Raw genomic sequence first — 20,645 nt, forward strand, 5'->3', positions numbered from 1 at the left:
CCTACAGCTTATGCCAAAGTTACTAGTCCCTAAAGCAAAAAGGGGGCTGCTTTCTGCAGTGGATGGTTATAAAGTTGGCATTTTCATGGAAATACTAATCCCAACAGCAGGTCTTGGATAGTCAGAGTATGTTTAAACTAATTTCACTGGGCAAAATTATGTTATGATTTTTATGTATATTTTCCATTTTTTTACCAGATATATGCTTCCTTAAGAGCAAAGGCAGGCAGTTCCTATGTTACTGGGAAGAACTTGTTTGGAATAAGATGACACTTATTTCATTGACATTTTTTTAAAATCAAAATTGTCAGCAATGTTAAAATTGAAATGATTTTTATTGAAGTGAGTCAGTAGCTGTTTGAAAGCCCGTATTAATGCATATGCCAAATCCTCAGCTGGCGTGAATCACCGTAGTTCCACTGACTTCTGTTAAGCTATGGTTACTGATACCAGCTGAAGTTCTGGCCCATTTAGCATGAGTTCTGTATGCCTACATGCTTGTGTAGTGCCTGGCCCATGTGGTAGGCTTCCTTTCCAAGATCATCACTTTTGGGGCTTGACAGGAGGGTTCAGTGAAACAATAAGTTGTTCCTCCAGCTAGCCGTGAAGAATCAGGATGGAATGAACTTTATCATTCTCAGTCTCATATATGATCAGCAACATCCTCACCTGTATTTTGACCACAAAACCTTTATTATGGATGACGATAATGATGATGAAGAGGAGGCAGCCAGAACCCAGCTCAACTTTTTGATTACAGATGAAGTGTGCGGCAAAAGTAGACCTTACAGAAAAATAATCTTTTGACATGTAAATGGAGAAAAATAGCTGCAGAATCACAGAGCAGGAAGAAATATAAGATATTATTTTTATAGTCATAATTTTTACTCCAATGATCATTTAATAGCGTGTACAGCCATCAGCTGCAGCACAGACAAGAGTACAGTAATGTAACAACTGGAACCATTAGGATCAGCTGTTTTCCCCACTCTAGTAAATTGAGAACATTTCCTGATGACTTCCTTATCTGACTGCTGCTCCTGACTCACCATGTTAATTGCTAGAGCGAATTTTTTGTTCTCATTTCCCACCTTTATTTATTTTCTATTTTTACCTGTCAGCAAAATGTGCCCTCTCCCTCGGGGCTCCACAGGGACTTGCTCTGTGTTGCACCTTACGAATTCTGTAACTTCGTCTGAGCAACGCTTTCCAGGAGGGGTCTTTAGGCAAGAAAAATATCCCAGTTTTATCTCCCTGGTGCTCTGTACCACAAGGGCCATTGCAAGCGGTATATGGAGCAGTACCATCTGTCCCAGGAAGCAGGAAAATGCTTTATTGGAAATGCTGTTTGAACTCAAGGGTCAACTGGTTTATTCCCTTAGTACAGAAGCACAGAACAAATGGGGAAAAACCCCTGCCTCAATAAGCTATGGCAAACATAGCACAAGGTTATATAAACTGATGGTAGTTCTCAGGTGACCTGCAATTATCACAAAGATGTATGATATTATGTCATTAAACTCTGACTGTTCACCACAGTCCCATTCCCTCATTCCACGAGAGCTTGTTAAAAGGGCGCACCAAGTCTCAGCTCTACCTCGGTACTGCCCTAAGTAAAAGGGCCATGGAGAGGCAAACTCCTTTCACTATGGTAAATTATCCTAATTTTCACTTAAACTAAGACACTTTTACCATGCCAGAATGATGTCAAATGGCCTCAGGATAATTGAGAATCAGGCTACAAGCATCATTTTCTTTAACTTTAATTTCAGTTGAATTCAATTCTAGAAAAAGAGACATTTCAGATAGCATCTGAGCTTGCAAGTGTGATCATTATGGAAGACGTGTTAGCATGAATGTCTGATGTTACTTGTCAAGCTAGCAATCAGAAATGTAATTAGAACCAATGGAAAATTTTCTAACAAAATGTTTATTTGTTTGAAAACTCAATTCTGTTGAAAGTGAAGCTTCCAGTGGGAGCATACTGATTACAACATTTTGCATTGTTTAAAAAAAAAAAATGGGCAGGAAATGGATTCCAACAAGGTAAAAACATTCTGCTTCAACACTTCTGAAATGCAACATTTTGGTTTGAAATGACTTTTTTTTATTTTTTCCATATATATATATATATTACAGAGGTTTTAGAATTTTGAAAGCAAACAAAGCATTTTGATTTTATCAACATGAAAATAATCTGAATGATCTGAAATGAAATGTTGTTTCTGGCACTACTTTGAAAATTCTTTTGTTTTCCTGATGATTTGGATGAAGACAGATTTCAAGATCATAGAATTTCCTCTGTTCTCATTTAGCTTTCACCGTAATATAGGCTAGTATCATTTTCACTTCTCTAAATTTGGCTAGAGGTATAATGCAGGACCAGTTCAGAGTCTCTGTCACTGGGTACTCTCAGTACTGTGTTATAGTTTTCAGTGGCTGCATCTATACAAGATGTTGACTGCACAGTTACTACTTTACAGTCATTTACTACTTGCATACACAGGTATGAATGACCGCACAGTAACCAGAGTTACTGCCTAGTAGCATGCCTGAATGGCTTTTTGGTGATGCTGACTGCACGGTAGCTCACTACTACTGCGCAATAGCATTGTGTCACAATTTGTGCCACACGACACTACTGTGCAGTAGCAATGAGTTACTGTGCAGTCAGCATCTCGGGTAGATGCAGCCAGTGTGTCCTTGTCCTTCAGTATGTTCTTGCTAATTTATCTCCTGATTATTTCTGTTTATTATATTCCCATATTCACATGATTCAGGGGTGTACTTGGTAGCCGCGTTGGTCTGAGACAAAAAGACATACAAAGAACTAGAACTCTTGGTTCCAAAATGATATCTTTTATTAGACCAATTGGAAAATGGCAAGAAAATTGTCCCTTTCTGCAAGCTTTCAAGATCAAAGTCACTTCATCAGGCTCTGGGAAAAGTGTAGATGGTACAAGATGGTAAAAAATCCCCATAGGTAGGAAATAAACTTCATTTTTGCACAGAGAAAGCTGAAGATGGAAGTCTGTCCCTCTGGGTCCATGAGAGTTTATTTCAAAGAGCTACTCAAAACAGCTCACATTCCTGCGGCGGGCGCAAACCTGGTCAGAGAAAATTATTTTAAAAATTCAACCAAACAGAACCACAAAGGTATTTTTCAACAGCTCTTCTTTGGTTATGCTCTTGATACTACCCTTGATTCACTCTGGCTGGGAACAGATGTTGCATTTGTCTCAGGACCAGTTATGCCTGTGCTTGTTCTGGAACAGATAGGTCACAGGGTTGGCATACACACACATCACACTTCCAATCACGGGTTTAGCAAGAGGCCACTTTTCTGACATTGATTCAATGATGCAGTCCTGGGACAACCATTCAGACATACTTTGTGATGTTCTGAAGAAAACTTTTAGCACTTCTTATCCCATGAACCTTTTTAGAGTTTGTCCCAAGACAACATACATGAGTGCGTAAACATTTGCACTTTAATTTGGGAGAAAATTGTTTCTTGTAGGACAAATGCAACATTTGTTTGTAGCCTCTGTGACTATTAGCCAAGTACTTCTCTTCCCTGTGGTTCAGTTTCTGTTTGATATTTATCATCATTGTGCTGCTATGACATTTTTTGTGATGGTACAAAGCCCAAGCAAACAAACTTCCGTGACTGTAGCACCATAAATGTCCAAAATTGTGCCTATGAAAAGTTTAGTAATAATTTTAGGCTGTCTTTTTGCAGAGGACGTTCATTTGCTCGGGGCAGGAGAGCATGGGTAGAAGCTCCTACTGCTTCCGGGTCCTGATCCTGTGTGCTCTGGAGAATTCGGGGTTCCCCATTTGCAGTTGTCTCATAGGATCAGGCCTCTGAACCCCTGGGAGTAGCAGGGGCTCAACCCTGCAAGACAGTGGGCAACATCCATGTCACACAATGAAGCAGATCAACTGTGCCAGGACACATCCCGGAATGGATTAATCTGTGCTAAGAACAACATCTGTTTATAGCCTCAGTGACAATTCCTTACTTTTGTAAAATAATTTGAGATGCCTGGATGAAACACCCAACAGCAAAAACTGGTATTCTTCTACACTCCCTGTTCAACCGAATGAGGTGTATTTCATAGTGAAGAAATACATCCTTGAACTCAATTCGCTTGTTTCTGTAGGAAAAATCTGAAGTCAAACCATCACTGCTCCATCTTAGCAATATGTCATGAGATAAGGAGATACTTTGTGCAGCTACCAGCTGAGGGTTAGTTTCTAATTTTCCGACTAGCCCTGAGATGCTCTATAAACCATTAAGTTGTGTTCAGATGCAGTTTCTCTTTAAATCACTTGTTGCAGTCACTGAGCAGAAAAACAGAAAAGCAAATATTTCAATTACCGTGCAGGCATTAGCATCTTTCCCTCTTTTCCTTATATGCAGATTATTCCATAACTGACCTCTGCAAGGCTTCTGGTACACTCATCAGAAACAGCTGGTACTGGTCACTTATCAGTGTCAGAATACTGGGCAAGGCTAATACCAAGTCTGATCATTTATGGCAGTTCCTATACTCTCATGCTGCTCAGGCTGGTGCAGGTCTATTTTTCATGTAGTCATCTCTAGCTGTGGAGCAGTCTTCTAAGAGCTATCATAGCTGCAGGATCCCTTGAGACTTTAAAAAGGAAATTGAAAATGTTCTCATTTGCAAATGGTTACAGTTAGTGAAGCCCATGGCTGATTTATTAAAGGAGAATTTAATACAGTTTCATGAGCAGAGCTATCAAACACTTTGCATTAAAAGGCACTTTTTAAAATTCCTGTGTTTTATCAAGAAGAGATCAGGAAGAAATTGCCTAAAAAGTGCCTGAAAAGATCAAGAAGAAATTGTCTTGCATCACCCAATAGAGTATTTAATTTACTCCCTATCAATTTACTTGGTAGAGTTAGCATGGGAACTTTCCTTGATATTGTGGGTGTGTGTCTTTGATATTGGAGTAGCTTTACAGTCCATGTGCCCATATATTGACACCATTTTTCAATGCCATCAAATCCAAAGCAAGAAAGTTAAAGAAACATTTACAATGAAGCCTTATGACTAAAGCACTGGTCTGGAAATGGAGAGACTGGGTTCTTTCCCTGGCTCTGTTACTTACTTACCTTTAGTCTGTGGGCAAGTCACTCTTCCTCAGTTTCTCCTTCCATAAACCAGGGATAACAATCCTGGCCTAGCTTTGTAAAAAGTGCTTTGAGAGCCACGAATTAACCATTTAGAAAAGCTGTTCTTACTAACAGTACTAACCAATAGTGCTGTGTGAAATTCCAGTGGCTGTTTCATTTTGATGCTATTTCGACTTGTTCCGAGCTTGAAACAGCGAAATTGAAATGAAACAAAGGGCTTTGAAACAGCCTGAAAATGAAATGAGGGCAGTTGAAGTGTTTTAAGAGTTTCAAAACGTTTCGAGTTTCGAAGCTGAAGTTGGGCTTACCTGCAGGGAAACAGAAAGTAAGGAGAGAGAGGGGGGAAGGACTGCTCTCGTTATTGACTATGTAGCTGGCCAGTGACTGTGATCCTTCCCTGAGGTCCCTTCCAATCCCAGTGCTCGGGGGAGGGATAGAAAACCAGCATAAAAGGCAGCATTGTTTGAGTTGGCCTACTTTCTGCCTTGGAGTCTGACAGTTACTGAGCTATCTTCTAGCAGCTCAGGAGTGTTAGACAACAAAGGCTACTACTACCATTGATTTGATTTCCTACTTGCTAGCTTACCAAGTGGAATTCCACAATACCTTTTGCCTTCTTCCAGACCCTTTTATTTTATTATTATATTTATTGATTTATTATTTTCAATTTCATAATTATATTGGGTATTGTGCTATAGAATTTATATAGGAAGGCAGATGCATATATTTTTATTTCTATACATTTATATCTTTCAGCATATTACATTATAGAATTTATATAGGAATGCAGATACATTTATATATTTTTATAAAAACAAGACACTGTGAAACACACCATGAAGCGTGATAGAAAGGCAGTTGGCAAGCCTTCAGGGAGGGGCAGAAGAGGGGATAGAGGGAGAGGTGTAAATTCCAACCCCCCCAAACTGTGGCACAGTCTCTTTCCTACAACTAGCAGGGATGAGGTTTCCAGAAGTGGCAAGGAGAGGGGAGCAGTGACAGTACCACTGCCTGTGCCTGAGTCTGCATTCCCTCCAAGAACACCTGCCATAACCTCCTTGCCCCACCACCACTATGACAACAAGCAGCAGCAACAGCACTAGCATGACTGTCTCCTCCACCCCCATTTCACTTTCATGCTGAGGTTTCCAGTGCCAGAGGAGGAGCTGGATCTGGATCTGAATCTGTATCTGAGTGCCATAGCAAGGGAAATTCTGGGGAAGGAAGGGGAAATCAGCTGAGTTTGTGCTCCACACCCCTCAAGTTTCCCTTAGAGCCAGGTCTCCTTCCCCAGAAGGCACTTCAAAGGAGGCTGAGGTAGAGGTTGCAGAGGCAAGCAGTTCAGCTGAGTCCACTCCTGCTGCTGTGCCCCTGCCTGCTGAGGAGGGGGAAATTGCAGCATCCACACATGCACCCGTACCCCAGAAGTGAGCAGGTAGTGTGGTCTGGGATCTTTTTGAGCTGGCAGATGATCCCACATATACTATCTCCCTGCACTGCTGAGCCAAAACCAGCTGGGGCAAGGGAACAAAACACATGAGTACCACAGGGATGTTGATGCATCTCTGCAAGCCCTTGCTCCTCCTCAGCCTGGTACCAGTGCGAGCGTGCCCAAAGGGAAGTCCCCCTCTCGCTCCAAAGCCCCTGTCCCCACAAAGCAGAGGCAGGCCACCCTGGAACAGTGGGGGAAAGGTGAACAGAAAGGGGGGCGTGTTGCAAGAGCGAGCGAGATCATTGGGGAGATGCTTGCTGTCAATGGCCAGCCTCTCCTTAGTTGAGTGACCAGGGTTCAGGCGGCTCATGGCGCTCGTGGCCCCATCCTACCAAGTGCTCGCATGCATCACCTTCATCAGGACGGTGGTGCCCTCCCTGTATGAGACATGCAGGGAGTACTTGAGGGAGGAGCTGTGCAAGGCAGGTCCGTAGGTAGCCTTATGCTTCACCTCCAACATCTGGAGCAGCTGGGGTGGAGATCACGCCTACCTCTTCGTCACAGGGCACTGGTGTGACCAGTCAGGCCATCGGTGAGCTCTCCTTCAAGCCGAGGTGATGAATGAGTCCCACACGGCAACAGAGATCATGGGGGCCATGAACCGCTTGGTGCCTATGAACTGCACTTCATCAGCCTCCTAGGTACAGAAAGTCATGGACTCAATATAGACAGTGGAATTCTGACACTACACCCTGCTGGACATCTGCCTCCCCAGGTACCGCTCCACTTTTACCTGCGCTGCTACATCCCCCTTCTCCCGCAACCCCAGCCCGTCCCTCACCCCCTGATGCCTCCATTTCCTTTTTCACTGACTGGCTTTCTTGCCTGCATTACATGCCAGGCCAGCCTCTGGCTTCTTTACTATTCCTTCCATTCCGGAACACACCCACCCCTGCAGGTTCTTCCTTAGCCTTACGAAGGGTTTTTCAATCCAAAGCTTGCTAAGGTATATTTCTGTAACTATTCAGTTGGTCTGCTAAAAGGTAGCAGATTAGATTGACCCAAAGGAAAGGACCTTGTCTGCCAGTGCCATGTCCTTAGACCAACACCCCTAGCACGTGATAGGAAGGATGTAGGGCCCTGGGCACATCTAAGCCTTAGGGCTGGGCCTGGCAGGGAGACGTCCCTGGCAGCTGCTGGAGCAGAAGCTCTTGCAGGAGAGAAAAGAAAGGATTTGTCACAGTTTGGTTGCCTGAGATGCTGCTGGTGCTACTGTGCTGCTCACTAAATTATTATTTTACCTGTTGTCATTTAAAGTGGTAGGCTGAGCTGAGGCTGTAGGAGAGGAGGAGACCTCATTGGGGCACACTACCATGTTGTGTAGAGGTCGCAGCACCAGTGAGGGTGTGCCTTAACACACACGCTGGAGAAGAAGCTTGTTCAGAAACGGAAAGAAAGGCTCTGTCACAGTTTGGCTGCCTGAGATGGTGCTGGTGCTACTGTGCTAGTGCTCACTATTTTTTTATTTTACCTGTTGTCATTTAAAGTGGTGGATCAAGCTGAGGCTGTAGGGGAGGAAGATGCCTCATTGGGGCACACTACCGTGTCACGTAGAGGCCGCAGCACCAATAAGGGTGCACCTTAACACACACACACACACATGTGTCACAAGTTTTGCTTGTCAGCAGCCTGAGGTGCAGTTTCCCAGAAACCCCTGTTTTTTTATTTTACCTGTTGTCATTTAAAGTGGTGGATCAAGCTGAGGCTGTAGGGGAGGAAGATGCCTCATTGGGGCACACTACCGTGTCACGTAGAGGCCGCAGCACCAATAAGGGTGCACCTTAACACACACACACACACATGTGTCACAAGTTTTGCTTGTCAGCAGCCTGAGGTGCAGTTTCCCAGAAACCCCTGCACCTATCTCCTTGAAAGCTGGCAGGCTTCATGGCCTCATTAGGGCCTACCATCCCTGCAAGTTTAATCTGAATCAGGCAAGAAATGACATTGCTATAGGCAGTTTCATGCTTCCCCATTATAGCCTATGGGCAAAATATTGAAACAGCACTGAAACAGCGAAAGAGCTTCGATGAAACAAAACGGAGCAGTGGTTTTGAAATGAAACAAAACTCAAAATGAAACACTGTCTCGTTGAAATGGAAGTTGAAATGAAACAATGCTGTTTTGCACAGCCCTACTACCCAAGCAAAGACTAGAATGCGATCCAGCCCAAACTTGAAGTGTGGTGTCATGGAGGATGCATTGCTTCATCTATGGGTATAGATCTTTTTGTGTTTGAATTTGGCGTCCTCGGCCATGTCAATACATTGCGTGTTTTGGGCAGGTACTAGGTAAGTTCTTTTGATGCAGATATGTGATGCGTGGATGCCAGAAGGCTGAGGATCAGAAGACACATTTTTCATTATGGTTTTGCTGTTTACCTAACTGTGACACCGGACAGGGCATGTTGCAGTTCCTTGCCTCAGTTTCTTCAAAATACAGTCAAAATAACGATATTTTTCTCTGTAAAGCACTTTGAAATTTATGGCACAAAGAGGTGGTGTCTTGTTGTTATTATCATTAATCCAAAATGGAAATGGGAGTGAGAGTTGAACTTAAGATGCTGTCATGCGCACAGCCTCTCTGCTATAGAGGTATTGAAAGACAGTCAGTTTCCCAGTCTTTTGGCCCATTCTCCAGGTTGCATGTGGAAATGTGTCTGGACAAGATTTGAGTGAAATGAAAGTGAAAGGGAGCAGGGCTAAGGAAGCCAAAGAGGCACAAACAGATGCAAATGCTTTAGATAAAAGTGCTAAAAAGCCCCACTGAAGTGCCCAATCTATAGACGCTGGTTGAACTAATGCACTGCCTCTTCTAGTAAAGCATGTTCCCCACCTCCATTGTTCAGCAGCCGACATGAATAAGAAATGATTAGCTAGCATGCATCAATGTAAACAGCCATTAATTTGAAATAAAAAAAAAAATCAGCTTCTTAGCTTGCCTATCTTCTATGTAGCCATAACAGTCTTCATCACTGGAAAAAGATGGAACATGGTGGCTGTGTGGCTAAAGAACAGGATTAGCAGTCAGAGATGTGAATTAACTTAGAGGTTATACCCACTATTGTGTTCTGTGACTTTGGACAAGACTCTGTATTGAGTTGTGTCTTGGCTTCCCTGGCTGTGAAACAAAGATATTGAATCTCCTGCCCTGGAGATTCTGAGGCTTCATTCATTCCATATTTTCAAAGTGCTCTGAGTTCCTTGGATGAAAGGCAACCATAGAAAAGCAAAGCATTATTTCTATTTTTAAAATGGGAGAAACAGATTGGATAAAATATGCTGTGATTTTATTTGTAGAACACCTGGAGTGGTCTCTGTAACTCATGGGTAATCTCTTTCCTTCCTCTTTCAGGTACTATGCCATCTGTTGCCAGCCTCTGGTTTACAGGAATAAGATGACGCCAATACGCATTGCTGTAATGCTTGGAGGGTGCTGGGTAATCCCGACATTTATTTCTTTTCTCCCCATAATGCAAGGCTGGAATAGCATTGGCATAATAGACTTGGTGAGTAGTAAGTGGAATTCCAATTGCTTGGTGGGAAGAGTATTCTGTGATTGCATCCAGGATGTGCACTTTTGCTTTTTTTTCCCCCATACCAGAAAGGGATGCAAGCAAAAACAGAGTTTTAGTGACAAACACAAGGTCATCTCTTTAGAGGAGCTGCTGAATGTCTGGAGATGGGGCTTCTGTTTTAAAGGCCAGTAGGCATTCTGGCCAAGGAAGAAGAGCAGACTTTGGGTCAAAACTAGGAAAAAGAGAAATCTGTATTTCAAGATCTGTAGACTGAATCTGCAAGGTGCTGACTCCCACTTAACCACTTATTACACTGGGAGTCCAGTTGCATGTACTCTGTACAGGGAGCATATTGCACAGACCATGTTGTCTATAGATCAGATTGTTGTGCGAGTCCTTTAACTCATCAGGACTACACATTTGCTTATAAGTTGAATGCCCTTCAGCGTTCTGTTGTGTCCCTCTGATTGTTAGGGGAAATAAGCTTCCTATGAATTGATCTTGCACACATAGAATTTAACTTTTTCCGGGGGGGTCATGTACCATGATTACGACTAACTCCTGACAGTAGCCATATCTACACGAGACACTGACTGTGCAATTGCCCAATAGTACTGCATAGTAGCATTGTGTGGCATCAACCAGGATGCAACACTACTGTGCAGCAGCATCACAAAAAAGCCATTCATCAGCACTACTGCACAATAACTTAGATTACTGCACAGTCATTTAGTATGTGTTTATACAAGTACTAAATGACTGCACTGTAATAATTGTGCAGTCAGTGTTTCGTGAAGATGCATCAGAGAAAGTCACAGAAAGAGAAAGTCTGATGTCTTCATTTGCAGGTTAACATCTCACTGGCCAACATTTTCTAATGTGCTTAGTGATTTTGAGTGTCTGAATTGTGACTCTAAAAAGGGGGTTGATTTTCAGAGGGCAAATATTCAGTACTTAAAAATGTCTCTAGTTGAACACGCAAACATTGGGCTTTACAACACCCCCACTCTCTTTTGAAGATCTTGGCCATAGGATCTAAACTGACACATGGTACAGTTAGAACTTGATGGATGAGTCTTGCTCCTTTAGGAACAACATATATGGAGGTCTGAGATGTGAATTGGAAACCCTGGGTGGCCTGAGGGCATACACACGAGTCCAGGCAGGGCAGTTGCTTCTTCTCCTTTTTGCCAAACACTGAAGCACTCCAAGTTTCAACGTAGCCCTTATTGGGTTAGGGCAAAATCTCCCTCATATTCTGGGCTATTTAAATTATGCAGTCAGTCTTTATACCATTCCCTGTAACTTTATTTTCAGAATCTCTTTTGCAGGACATGGAGGTAAGAGCTGTAAATCCCTGCCTGTCCTACCAATGTGTAGATGATAGAATTAACAGCAGTAAGAAAAATGATGAAGTGTAAAAATGCCCTATTTAAAGAGAACCTGGGGTAGCATCCTACAAGCCAAATCTCAGAACAAATCAAGTTTCAAACCCTGAGAGGAGATATTAATATTTTGGGGCTCTTGTTTGGCTCCAGGTGCAATCTGTCTGGCATATGGACCAGGCGATAAAGCCATCATTACCAACAGATGGGCATCTTTAGATGATACATTTTGTAAGAAACGAGGACCACTTTAGGTTATGCATTTTTTAAAGAAATAATTTTTCCATCCATTGATTTTTTCCATTGACTTTTCTGCCTGAATCATTTTTAGAAAAAGCTTAATTTTATTTCTGTGTATTGACTCTTTAAATGCCAGAGCAAAGTGCTTGCTGTAATTGTGTCCCTGTGTAACTGTATCTTCCTTGACAATGCACAGTACATCAAAGAAATAGGGTTATAGTCGTGATGGGGCTTAGGCATGACAGTGTGGAAAACACCTCATGTCTACGTATTTTGAAAACATTCAAACAGCATCTTCATTTTTAAATCAATGTGACAGTGGCCACTGCTCTAAATAAAATGACAAGTTTATTCTCACACTGTCTTGTTAAAATCAGTGCAGGAAAGAAAATGAAAGGAAATGATGCTTATCTCACAGGTGTGTAATGGCAGGAATGTTAGTATTGGTTGAATTGATGCTTCAGTCCTGTAGCAAAACAATTCTATCAGAGGATTTCCTGCCTAAACTCACATACTTTAGTTTCCTTCTTTTTCCACCACCCTCTCTGTTTCTTCTTTACCAGTGAGTATTCATGGTCTGGGGCCAGGGTCCAGATGCAGCCCAAGGAATCCTACAGCCCCTACAAATGCATCCCCATGGAAGTTCAACACAAGAACATTACAGAAGCTCAAGGCAGATTTATGGCGTATTAGACAGGAACTCTTTGTGGGTTACAATTCTGTAGTCAAAAGATGAGGCTGGCTGAAGTCTGTTCTGTTTAATGCAGATCATGAACTTCATTCAGGCTCTTCTCTAGTTTCCAAGATGGGCTTGGTTAGGAAAAGTCTGGACAGTCTTATTGCTGGTAGATGTTGGATGAAGAGCAGAAAGCAAATATTACTCTTCTTTTGCTTTTGTCTGAGGTTGGGGGGGTTAGTTTGTATTCTTTGATCTCTAATTCAGGGAGATCATGAATACTTAATAGCCAGGTTGAGGAGGTCTCTGGCAAGTTTGGAGCAGTGGCACTCACTACAGAGTAATAGCCCATCAAGAGCTTCAGTGCAGCAGATTACATGGTGATGAACACACAGGGAGGATATGATATAATGGCAGATGGAAAAGACAGGCACAATAGATACGAAAAATGAGGGAGAAAAAAAAAGAGGAAGATAGAGAGAAGCAAAAGCCAGCTGAGGAGGCAGAAAAGCAACCAAGTTGTCAGATTTGTGTCATCAGAGAAACTGTGATAAACATTTTCTTGTTTTTTGTTCTTGTTCTTTTTTCTCCCCTCCCCATCCCACCCTTTTAGATACAACAAAGGCAGTTCAACAAGGCTTCCAACTCAACCTACTGCGTATTCATGGTCAACAAGCCGTATGCCATTACCTGCTCAGTGGTGGCCTTCTACATTCCCTTCCTCCTGATGGTGCTGGCCTACTATCGGATCTACATCACAGCCAGGGAGCATGCCCGCCAGATCCGGATCCTCCAGCGTGCAGGAGCTCCCACAGATGGGAGGCAGCACCATCCTGACCAGCATAGTACCCATCGTATGAAGACTGAGACCAAAGCTGCCAAAACCCTGTGTATCATCATGGGGTGCTTCTGCCTATGCTGGGCTCCCTTCTTTATTACAAACATAGTGGACCCTTTCATAAACTACACTGTGCCCGAGCAGCTGTGGACAGCTTTCCTGTGGTTGGGCTACATCAATTCAGGGTTGAACCCTTTCCTGTACGCCTTCTTGAACAAATCTTTCAGACGTGCCTTCCTCATCATTCTGTGTTGTGGTGATGAACGATATCGAAGGCCTTCCATCTTGGGTCCAGCCGTCCCCTGTTCTACCACCACTATAAATGGATCAACACATGTGCTAAGGTGAGTGGTTTTTAGACATAGCAGAATATTTTGAGTTGCTTTCAGCAGTTGTTTTGCTGTTATCAGTGGCTTTTTATCAAAAGGACCAATTTCTCTTTCCAGAGGTACCTAAACAGTTACATTTCCAAAGGAGGTGCAATTATAACACCAGAACAAACTTGGAGTAGTGCCTGATCAATGCCAGTTGATGCGGGCCAAGCAGTTGTTTTATAGGTACACACTATTACAATAGGCCCCACACATTCATAGATGTTGTTAAGTGTTAGCCTGCAGATCCTGTGAGCCTTGTGCAGATAAGGGGTCACAGCTCTGTTGAGAGTCATGATTTGGGAGCAGGATAAGGTGAGTTAGTAGAAAGCTTGAACATTGTGGTTCTCTACTAGAAGAATGAATGCTGTATGAAAAGTGCCTCCCTGACTTCCTATCAACAGGATGGGAAGGTAAGCAAGGAGTGGTTTGGGGAAGGTCAAGGTGAGCACCTTTTATTTTCCAGCGTGTAGTGGCAGCATATTATGATTGGTTTCTGGGAAGATAGGACTGGACCACTTTCATAAACATTGTTATGGATACATCTGTTCCATTTAACTACACTATAACCCAAGTGGTCAGAATTACACCTTTGTGAAAGGCAACCCTTCTAGTTAGCAAGAGTCTTCATTTTAATTCCATATTATGCCTGATTCTCTTTGTAAAATCCCAGCCATTATTTTCTTTTTTGAATCAATGGAAGGAGTCTGATTCTCCTTGGCATGCCATAGTAATCATTTACCCTGTGTTTTTCTATGAATTTCATTAGCAGCTAATGGTCTCCAGCTAAGGTATTTTAAGAATGTGTTTGCAAAAGGACGTCTATCTTTTATTGTTGTCAAGTGTTAGCCTGCAGATTCTGTGAGCCTGCTGCAGATAAGGGGTCACAGCCCTGTTGAGAGTCATGATTTGGGAACAGGATAAGGTGAGTTAGTAGAAAGCATGAACATTATGGTTCTCTACCAGAAGAATGAATGCTGTATGAAAAGCGCCTTCCTGACTTGCTATCAACAGGCTGGGGAGGTAAGCAAGGAGTGGTTTGGGGAAGGTCAAGGTGAGCACCTTTTATTTTCCAGTGTGTAGTGGCAGCATATTATGATTTATTTATGGGAAGATAGGACTGGACACTCATAGCTCTGCGTAATGAGTGATGCCTAGGTAACCGTACTAGTGTCTAGAAATGTATCCCAGCTGTGAAGTTCAGTTCGGAAGCTGAACTCCCAGAAATTGTGTTTGATATGTCTATTTGCCTGTTTTTATGATGAACATCAAGCCATCTGGAAATACCCATGGAAGTTTAACAGGTGGAGTGCAGGTAGGGCCTCAGCAGAATATCTCCTCTCAGATGCTCCGAAAGGCCCTCTAAAGTTTCTGAGCCACAAACAAGGCTTATTTATTTAAAATTCTCTGCTGATTAAAACTGAGTGCTAAAGGCTAAGCTCCTCATGCCTGTGATTCATCACCAAGCCTTGGCACTGTGCCACTTCCGAGTCTGTGTCTGAGCTGGTATTTACATCGTAGCAGTGCTCTCAGGGATGAGCCAAACACTTTTCTCCTGAGGAAGGATTTACAGATCAGCCGTGCTGTCCCTGGCACTGCTCACTTTGAAAGAGCTCTTCAGCACATGACAAGCAAGCCAATGACTCTTCCCAGGAAACTGCTGGATGAGGTATATGCGTCACTGCAAGGAAGCAGGGAGGGAAAAGACTGTGGACTTGCAGCAGCTTTATATGACGATTCACTCATTTGTTCGGCTCAGGATGTTTATGAGACCAATTGCTGTGGGGACCAGTCAGTGGCTCCACTGTTTTGAAAGTCCAGGCATGTGAGGACAGTCCAGTGGTCTGAAAAGGGAGGGAGACCCATATGTGTCTAGGTCAGTGGGTCTGGGGGTCGAGGGTTTATTAAAGAACTTCCTTTCTCTCTCAAATGGGTTGTTTGGAGAGGCAGGGAGAGAGGGAACATGTCCTACAGAGAATGAGCAATGAAGGAAGCCCTACCTCCATCACTAGGCATCCCAGTTAGCCATTACAAGGGCATCCTTCTGTTAAACTCTCCTTGGATATAGCTGGAAACTGCAGCCAGAGAGAATGCAGTAAATAATAAAGGGGATTCTATATGGTGGTGACATCCCAACAGGGGTTTTCTATTTGTAACTTTCCATACCTGAATCCTACTTTTCCCAGTGTTTTTCCCTCAAGTCCTTTGTGTGAATGAGTGGCGATATAAGAACCACTTGCACTTTTTCCTGTGTTTCTGTGACTTTCTTAGAGTAGAAAGAGCAGTTAAAAATGCAAATAACTCCATATGGATCAGAGAAATGGGTTAGGACTAAGTATTTTCCACTTTTTACTCCTCTGACTCCACAATGATTTGTTTTGACAAGCTCTTCGCTAAGATAGATCACATCTCTTTAGTGGTCTGAAACAAATGAAATTCAGCTCACTTCCCATTGGAGTAACATCTCCCAGTGCCTCCCAAATCCTGCTTAGCAGAGCAAAATCTAGAAGTCTGCTTCACATTGCAACCTCCCAACTCCTCTCCACTGGAGCCCAGGGTGATCAAATGATGATGCTGAAGAATGCGTGCTCTGCACAGCAGCCCTTCAGAGAGCAATTACTTTTTTGGTTTCTTCAGCTTCCTAAACTGATGAGAAAAGTGGTAGCTGTTCCCTGGTGGGCATTATACATTCATGTGGATAGATGTTTGGGTTTAACATAAAACTGCCTAATTATAATCTTTGGGCACCTAGTCTTGCTAGAAAACTTTTTTTCTAAGTTAAATTGCATCAACACTTTTCTTTTACAGACAAAGCATGTTGGGACCTACATGGAGAGATGATAAAGTCAGTCAGGTAGATGCTTGTAAGCTATAGGCTAAGTATCTCCCTTCACCAGACTAGGTTTTCTACCCAAGCAGGCGGGTCCTGACACCCTCCGACAGAATTTTTCAGTGTATGGGGACATTTTTAAAGTTATGTCCTTGGCTTCATAGAAATTGCAATGAAGAAACTGTTTGGCTCTGGTGCTCAATCTGCACATTTTTCTCTTTACTTGAACAGCACTCCTTTCTTGAACTAAGATTTCTCATTTTTTGGATTGTGATGACCTCTACAACTCCCTGAGCAGAGGGCAAGTTGCAGCTGCTATCTGCATTGCCCCAGGGTCAGTGATGACAGAAGTATTGCACTGAATCTGAGCTTTCTACAAAAAAGAACTTGAACGCTTTATCTTGGCAGGATAACTCATTTAGGGATGCAGGAATAAATACTAGCATATGTGGGGATAGATGCCTTACCTATGTCAGATGCTGTACTCATAAGTAGCTCTAACTTCATTGGGTCACCTTGTTACTTCAATTGAAACCATTTTCTTATCCCTGAATACTGTAGCTATCAGGTATTTCTGAGGCAGACTAGAGGTTCTAGATAGGATGGGTGTGTTCATCTTGGTTTAAGATGGGTTGTAAATACTGTTCTGGGATGCATCTGACTTAAAACATTGAAAAAAGTGTTCTTGTTTATGCTATTTGCTTCAAAGGCTAGGGATAGACTTTCAGAAAGCCTGAGTCTGAATTGGTTCAGTCTTTGCAGGTTAGCCTAACCTGGCTAAGCTGAACCGGTTTGTAACTGTACAGACATCCCCTCTGAACTGAAGAAATGCAGGCACATGCCTGCAGTGGCTCAGGCTAGAAGCCAGCAGGGAGTTACACAGGGCGTAATACAGCATTTAGCACACTATCAAGAAAACAAAAGCCTCACTTATTAGGAAAAGCTTGAACTAAACAACTTTTTCCAAGGAAGGAACAGAGGGACATTATCAGATGACCTGTTGTTTAGCTCCAAAAAACCCTAAGTAGACACTGTCCTGTCTGCCTTTGTTTTGTCTGCCTTACACAGACACCTCTCAGCATCAGCTAGCATACCACATGCTGGTTACAGTCTGTGCTGTGGGAGAAGGGAGGAGGAGAGTCCCTGCTTAAGCAGTGAGTGGTGTTGGTGGGGGAAGGGACATGGCAGTCTTCGTCAGAGCTCCAGCTAGGGAGCAGAGGGGCGGGGCCAGCCCCACTCTGGAGCAGAGAGGGCTGCAAAGCATCTGGGATGCTGGGGGACTAGTTTAAGTTAAACCAGGAAGGGGTCTGGGACAGACATTGCATAAACTGGTTTGAGCCAAATCAGTTAAGTCTGATACTACATTCAACCAGGTTTATCTCAAACCTGCTTCAGCCATTTTCAAACTGGTTTATGTACACTGAATATCTGTTCTGTTACAGATTTAAACCAGTTTCTGATCACTTAAACCAGTTTATGTGTAATGTCTGTCCCTAGCCAAAAAGTTCAGACTATGCCAGTTAGGGATTTTTCACCTTTATGTTAGGAGAGGAAAAAAGGATCAGGTAAGACACTGCATTGACATAGGAGACAGACTCTTTCACCAAATCCAAACCAATGAAAGAAGAGACTTATTGGGCTCCTATAGACATGCAGGGAGCTGGCTCTGATGCGCTGGAAATCCAGCACGTTGGAGCAGACTTGGTTAATCAAGTCTGCTAGAGCACGGAAATGAACATGCTCTAGCAGACTCTGGCATCATGAGTATCAGTGTCTCCATGCTGAAAAATGGTGGCAAGGTGCTTTGAACTAAAGTTCATTCAATGAGCTTTTGTTCAAAGCGCCCTGCCACCATTTTTCAGTGCGGGGGATGCTGATACACATGATGCTTAGGCACTTTTACTTAGCGTGAATCACTAAAATAAAGTGCGTTTCTGCCTCCTCCCCCCACCCCGGAGCATGTGTAAAATGCCCATTGTTGTTTTATTTTTTTAGTACTTATGAAAAACTGTGGGCCTGGGAGATGGCAGATGATTCCACTCTATCAATGTGTCTTAGACATGAATCAGTAATTGGGGGTGAAAGCAAAGATCAGTTTCTATAAGACCCATTTGGTTCTTGAATTCTGCCAACGTGTCAAAGGTGTGCATCCACGGGAACCTGAAATGCAAGCTTGCTGCACACATATCATGAAGCTATAAGATGGAATCCACTTTCAGTCACAACTCATGCTTTATGTGCAATAGAAAAAAAAAGTCAAATATTTTAACTTTAAAAACAAATTTTCATTTGATCATATTTGCAACCCTTTGGGGTTTGCTTTTTTCAAAAATCTAAGCACCCGCATGTTACTAGAACAAATATTCCTCTGCAGTGCATTTATAATGTTGAGCGCTTGAGTCTTCACCTTTGAAGCGTACATCAACTGGAAAAAATTCAAGCAAAGTTGGTGAACTGATTTCTAAATCTGCGGTGATATCTATAATGTGAAGTTCATGCATATTAGTTCTTATATGTCTGATCACTGGTCACATGTCTTTTGCACATGTTTTGTTGCTCATGTTGCAACATGGATTAAACAGTTCCAGTAAACTGCAGATTCGAATACCATTTACTGAACATATTAGGAAAGAGTTTTGAGTAATGAACTGGAACAAGGATTTACAACCTGCAAAAGGTAAAAATTAAAGTTGCTGACAGACGTGGAAAAAAAACCCCAAGAAAACCCATGCTTTACCACAAGAGGCAGCACATCAGTTTGCCCGGATCTGCAGCATCTGTATAGATTGTGTGCGTCAGTGGGGCTTTTTGGTGCTTTTATGTAAAGCTGATTCAATCAGCTATTAGATAAAAGTGCCAAAAAAGCCTTTCTGATGTGCCCAATCTATAGAGACATTGAGCAAGCCAGGTCAAACTAATGTAGTACCTCGTCTGGGCATGCACTGGGCTCGGCATGGGGGCACACCAAGTTTAAAATAAAGCATAGGTTGGTTTTTTTGTAATGTCTTTAAGCAGCTTAGGTGCATTAATTAGTCATGACAGGTATAAATTCCTGGATAACTGTAGCAAACTACTAAATGTGTATGAGTCACGAATGCTGATGGTAAAATCGGCATAAGCACCTGAGAAATGCTGTCTTTCCCTTGGAATTAATTGCCTGAGGTGTGTCTCATTCCTGTTAAACACAGAATATGAAAACTGTGCCTTTACCACTCCTCTTCTAAAACTTCTCTTGCAAAATCTGGAGAGGGCTCCCATTCATGTCACTGGGGTTGCTGCATGGAATGAGTACTGGCATTTTGACAGTACCGAATATGGCTGGGAGGAAGATGCAACTGAGCAGTGGTCAGAGCTTACCCAAGGCCTGGAAGGATTCTGCACAGTCACTTGTGCATGCTTTATTGTGAAACCTGCTGCTGTATTAGGAAAGACTAAAATAGTGGGCATAATACAATGTAGTTAAAGAGCCATATGTATCTGTAATCCCTAAACTGTGCAAGGTGACTGAATTCATTTTTAGACATGAAGTTTCTTTTTTGAAAATAGTGACCTTTAACGCCCTCTTCCTGAGTCAGAGGGGGGATTTTTCATGATTACAGTGATTTTAGGTTTCTTTGTATTGGCACTGCCTCCCATATGCAGCTGAAAGCACTGTGATCATCAGCTCATAGTTATGTGCTAGGAGGTTGTGTTCCCTCTTCTAACAGCCAATTACATCTCCTGATCACCTCCCTTCATTTTTCCAGTGCCAGTGTTCCTATCTAGCCACTGGTTAAAGTCTTTACTTTGGGTTACAAACTCTAGGGCTCTTATAAACAGGTCATATTGGGACATTAGTATGTCCGTGATCACTCCAAATATGTTTGATGCATTCCTGTTTGGAATGGTTTTGAAAACCACTTGCTCAGTGCTTAAGGTAAGTTGCCATTCATCAAAGGGTCAGATCTGTACATTTCCATTCTACTTCCAGTTTTGTCCTGTCTTCTCACCACCTCTCAGACACCTGGGTATCTTGCTTCCTCCATTATTCTTCCAGAAGCAAGTTAAAACTGTTGTGGAAAGTGAGAGGAAGCCAGTCAGTCAATTCACATGGAGGAGCAAAAATCCCAAAGCAGCAGAAGAGGAAATCAGT

At 42.7% G+C, this 20,645-nt stretch overlaps 1 protein-coding gene across 2 annotated transcripts in view; it reads left to right on the forward strand.

The window, feature by feature from the left end:
* HTR4 (5-hydroxytryptamine receptor 4) overlaps nucleotides 1-20,645 on the forward strand; it is a 252,924-nt gene that overhangs the window by 141,635 nt on the left and 90,644 nt on the right. For both annotated transcript variants that reach the window (XM_025200897.1, XM_006021070.3), the window contains exons 5-6: nucleotides 10,011-10,164; nucleotides 13,088-13,656. In XM_025200897.1, coding sequence (XP_025056682.1) covers nucleotides 10,011-10,164; nucleotides 13,088-13,656 — 723 coding nt within the window. The remainder of the gene's footprint in view (nucleotides 1-10,010; nucleotides 10,165-13,087; nucleotides 13,657-20,645) is intronic.

The sequence above is a fragment of the Alligator sinensis genome, unplaced genomic scaffold (assembly GCF_000455745.1).
Source record: "Alligator sinensis unplaced genomic scaffold, ASM45574v1 scaffold360_3, whole genome shotgun sequence".
Lineage (NCBI taxonomy): Eukaryota > Metazoa > Chordata > Crocodylia > Alligatoridae > Alligator > Alligator sinensis.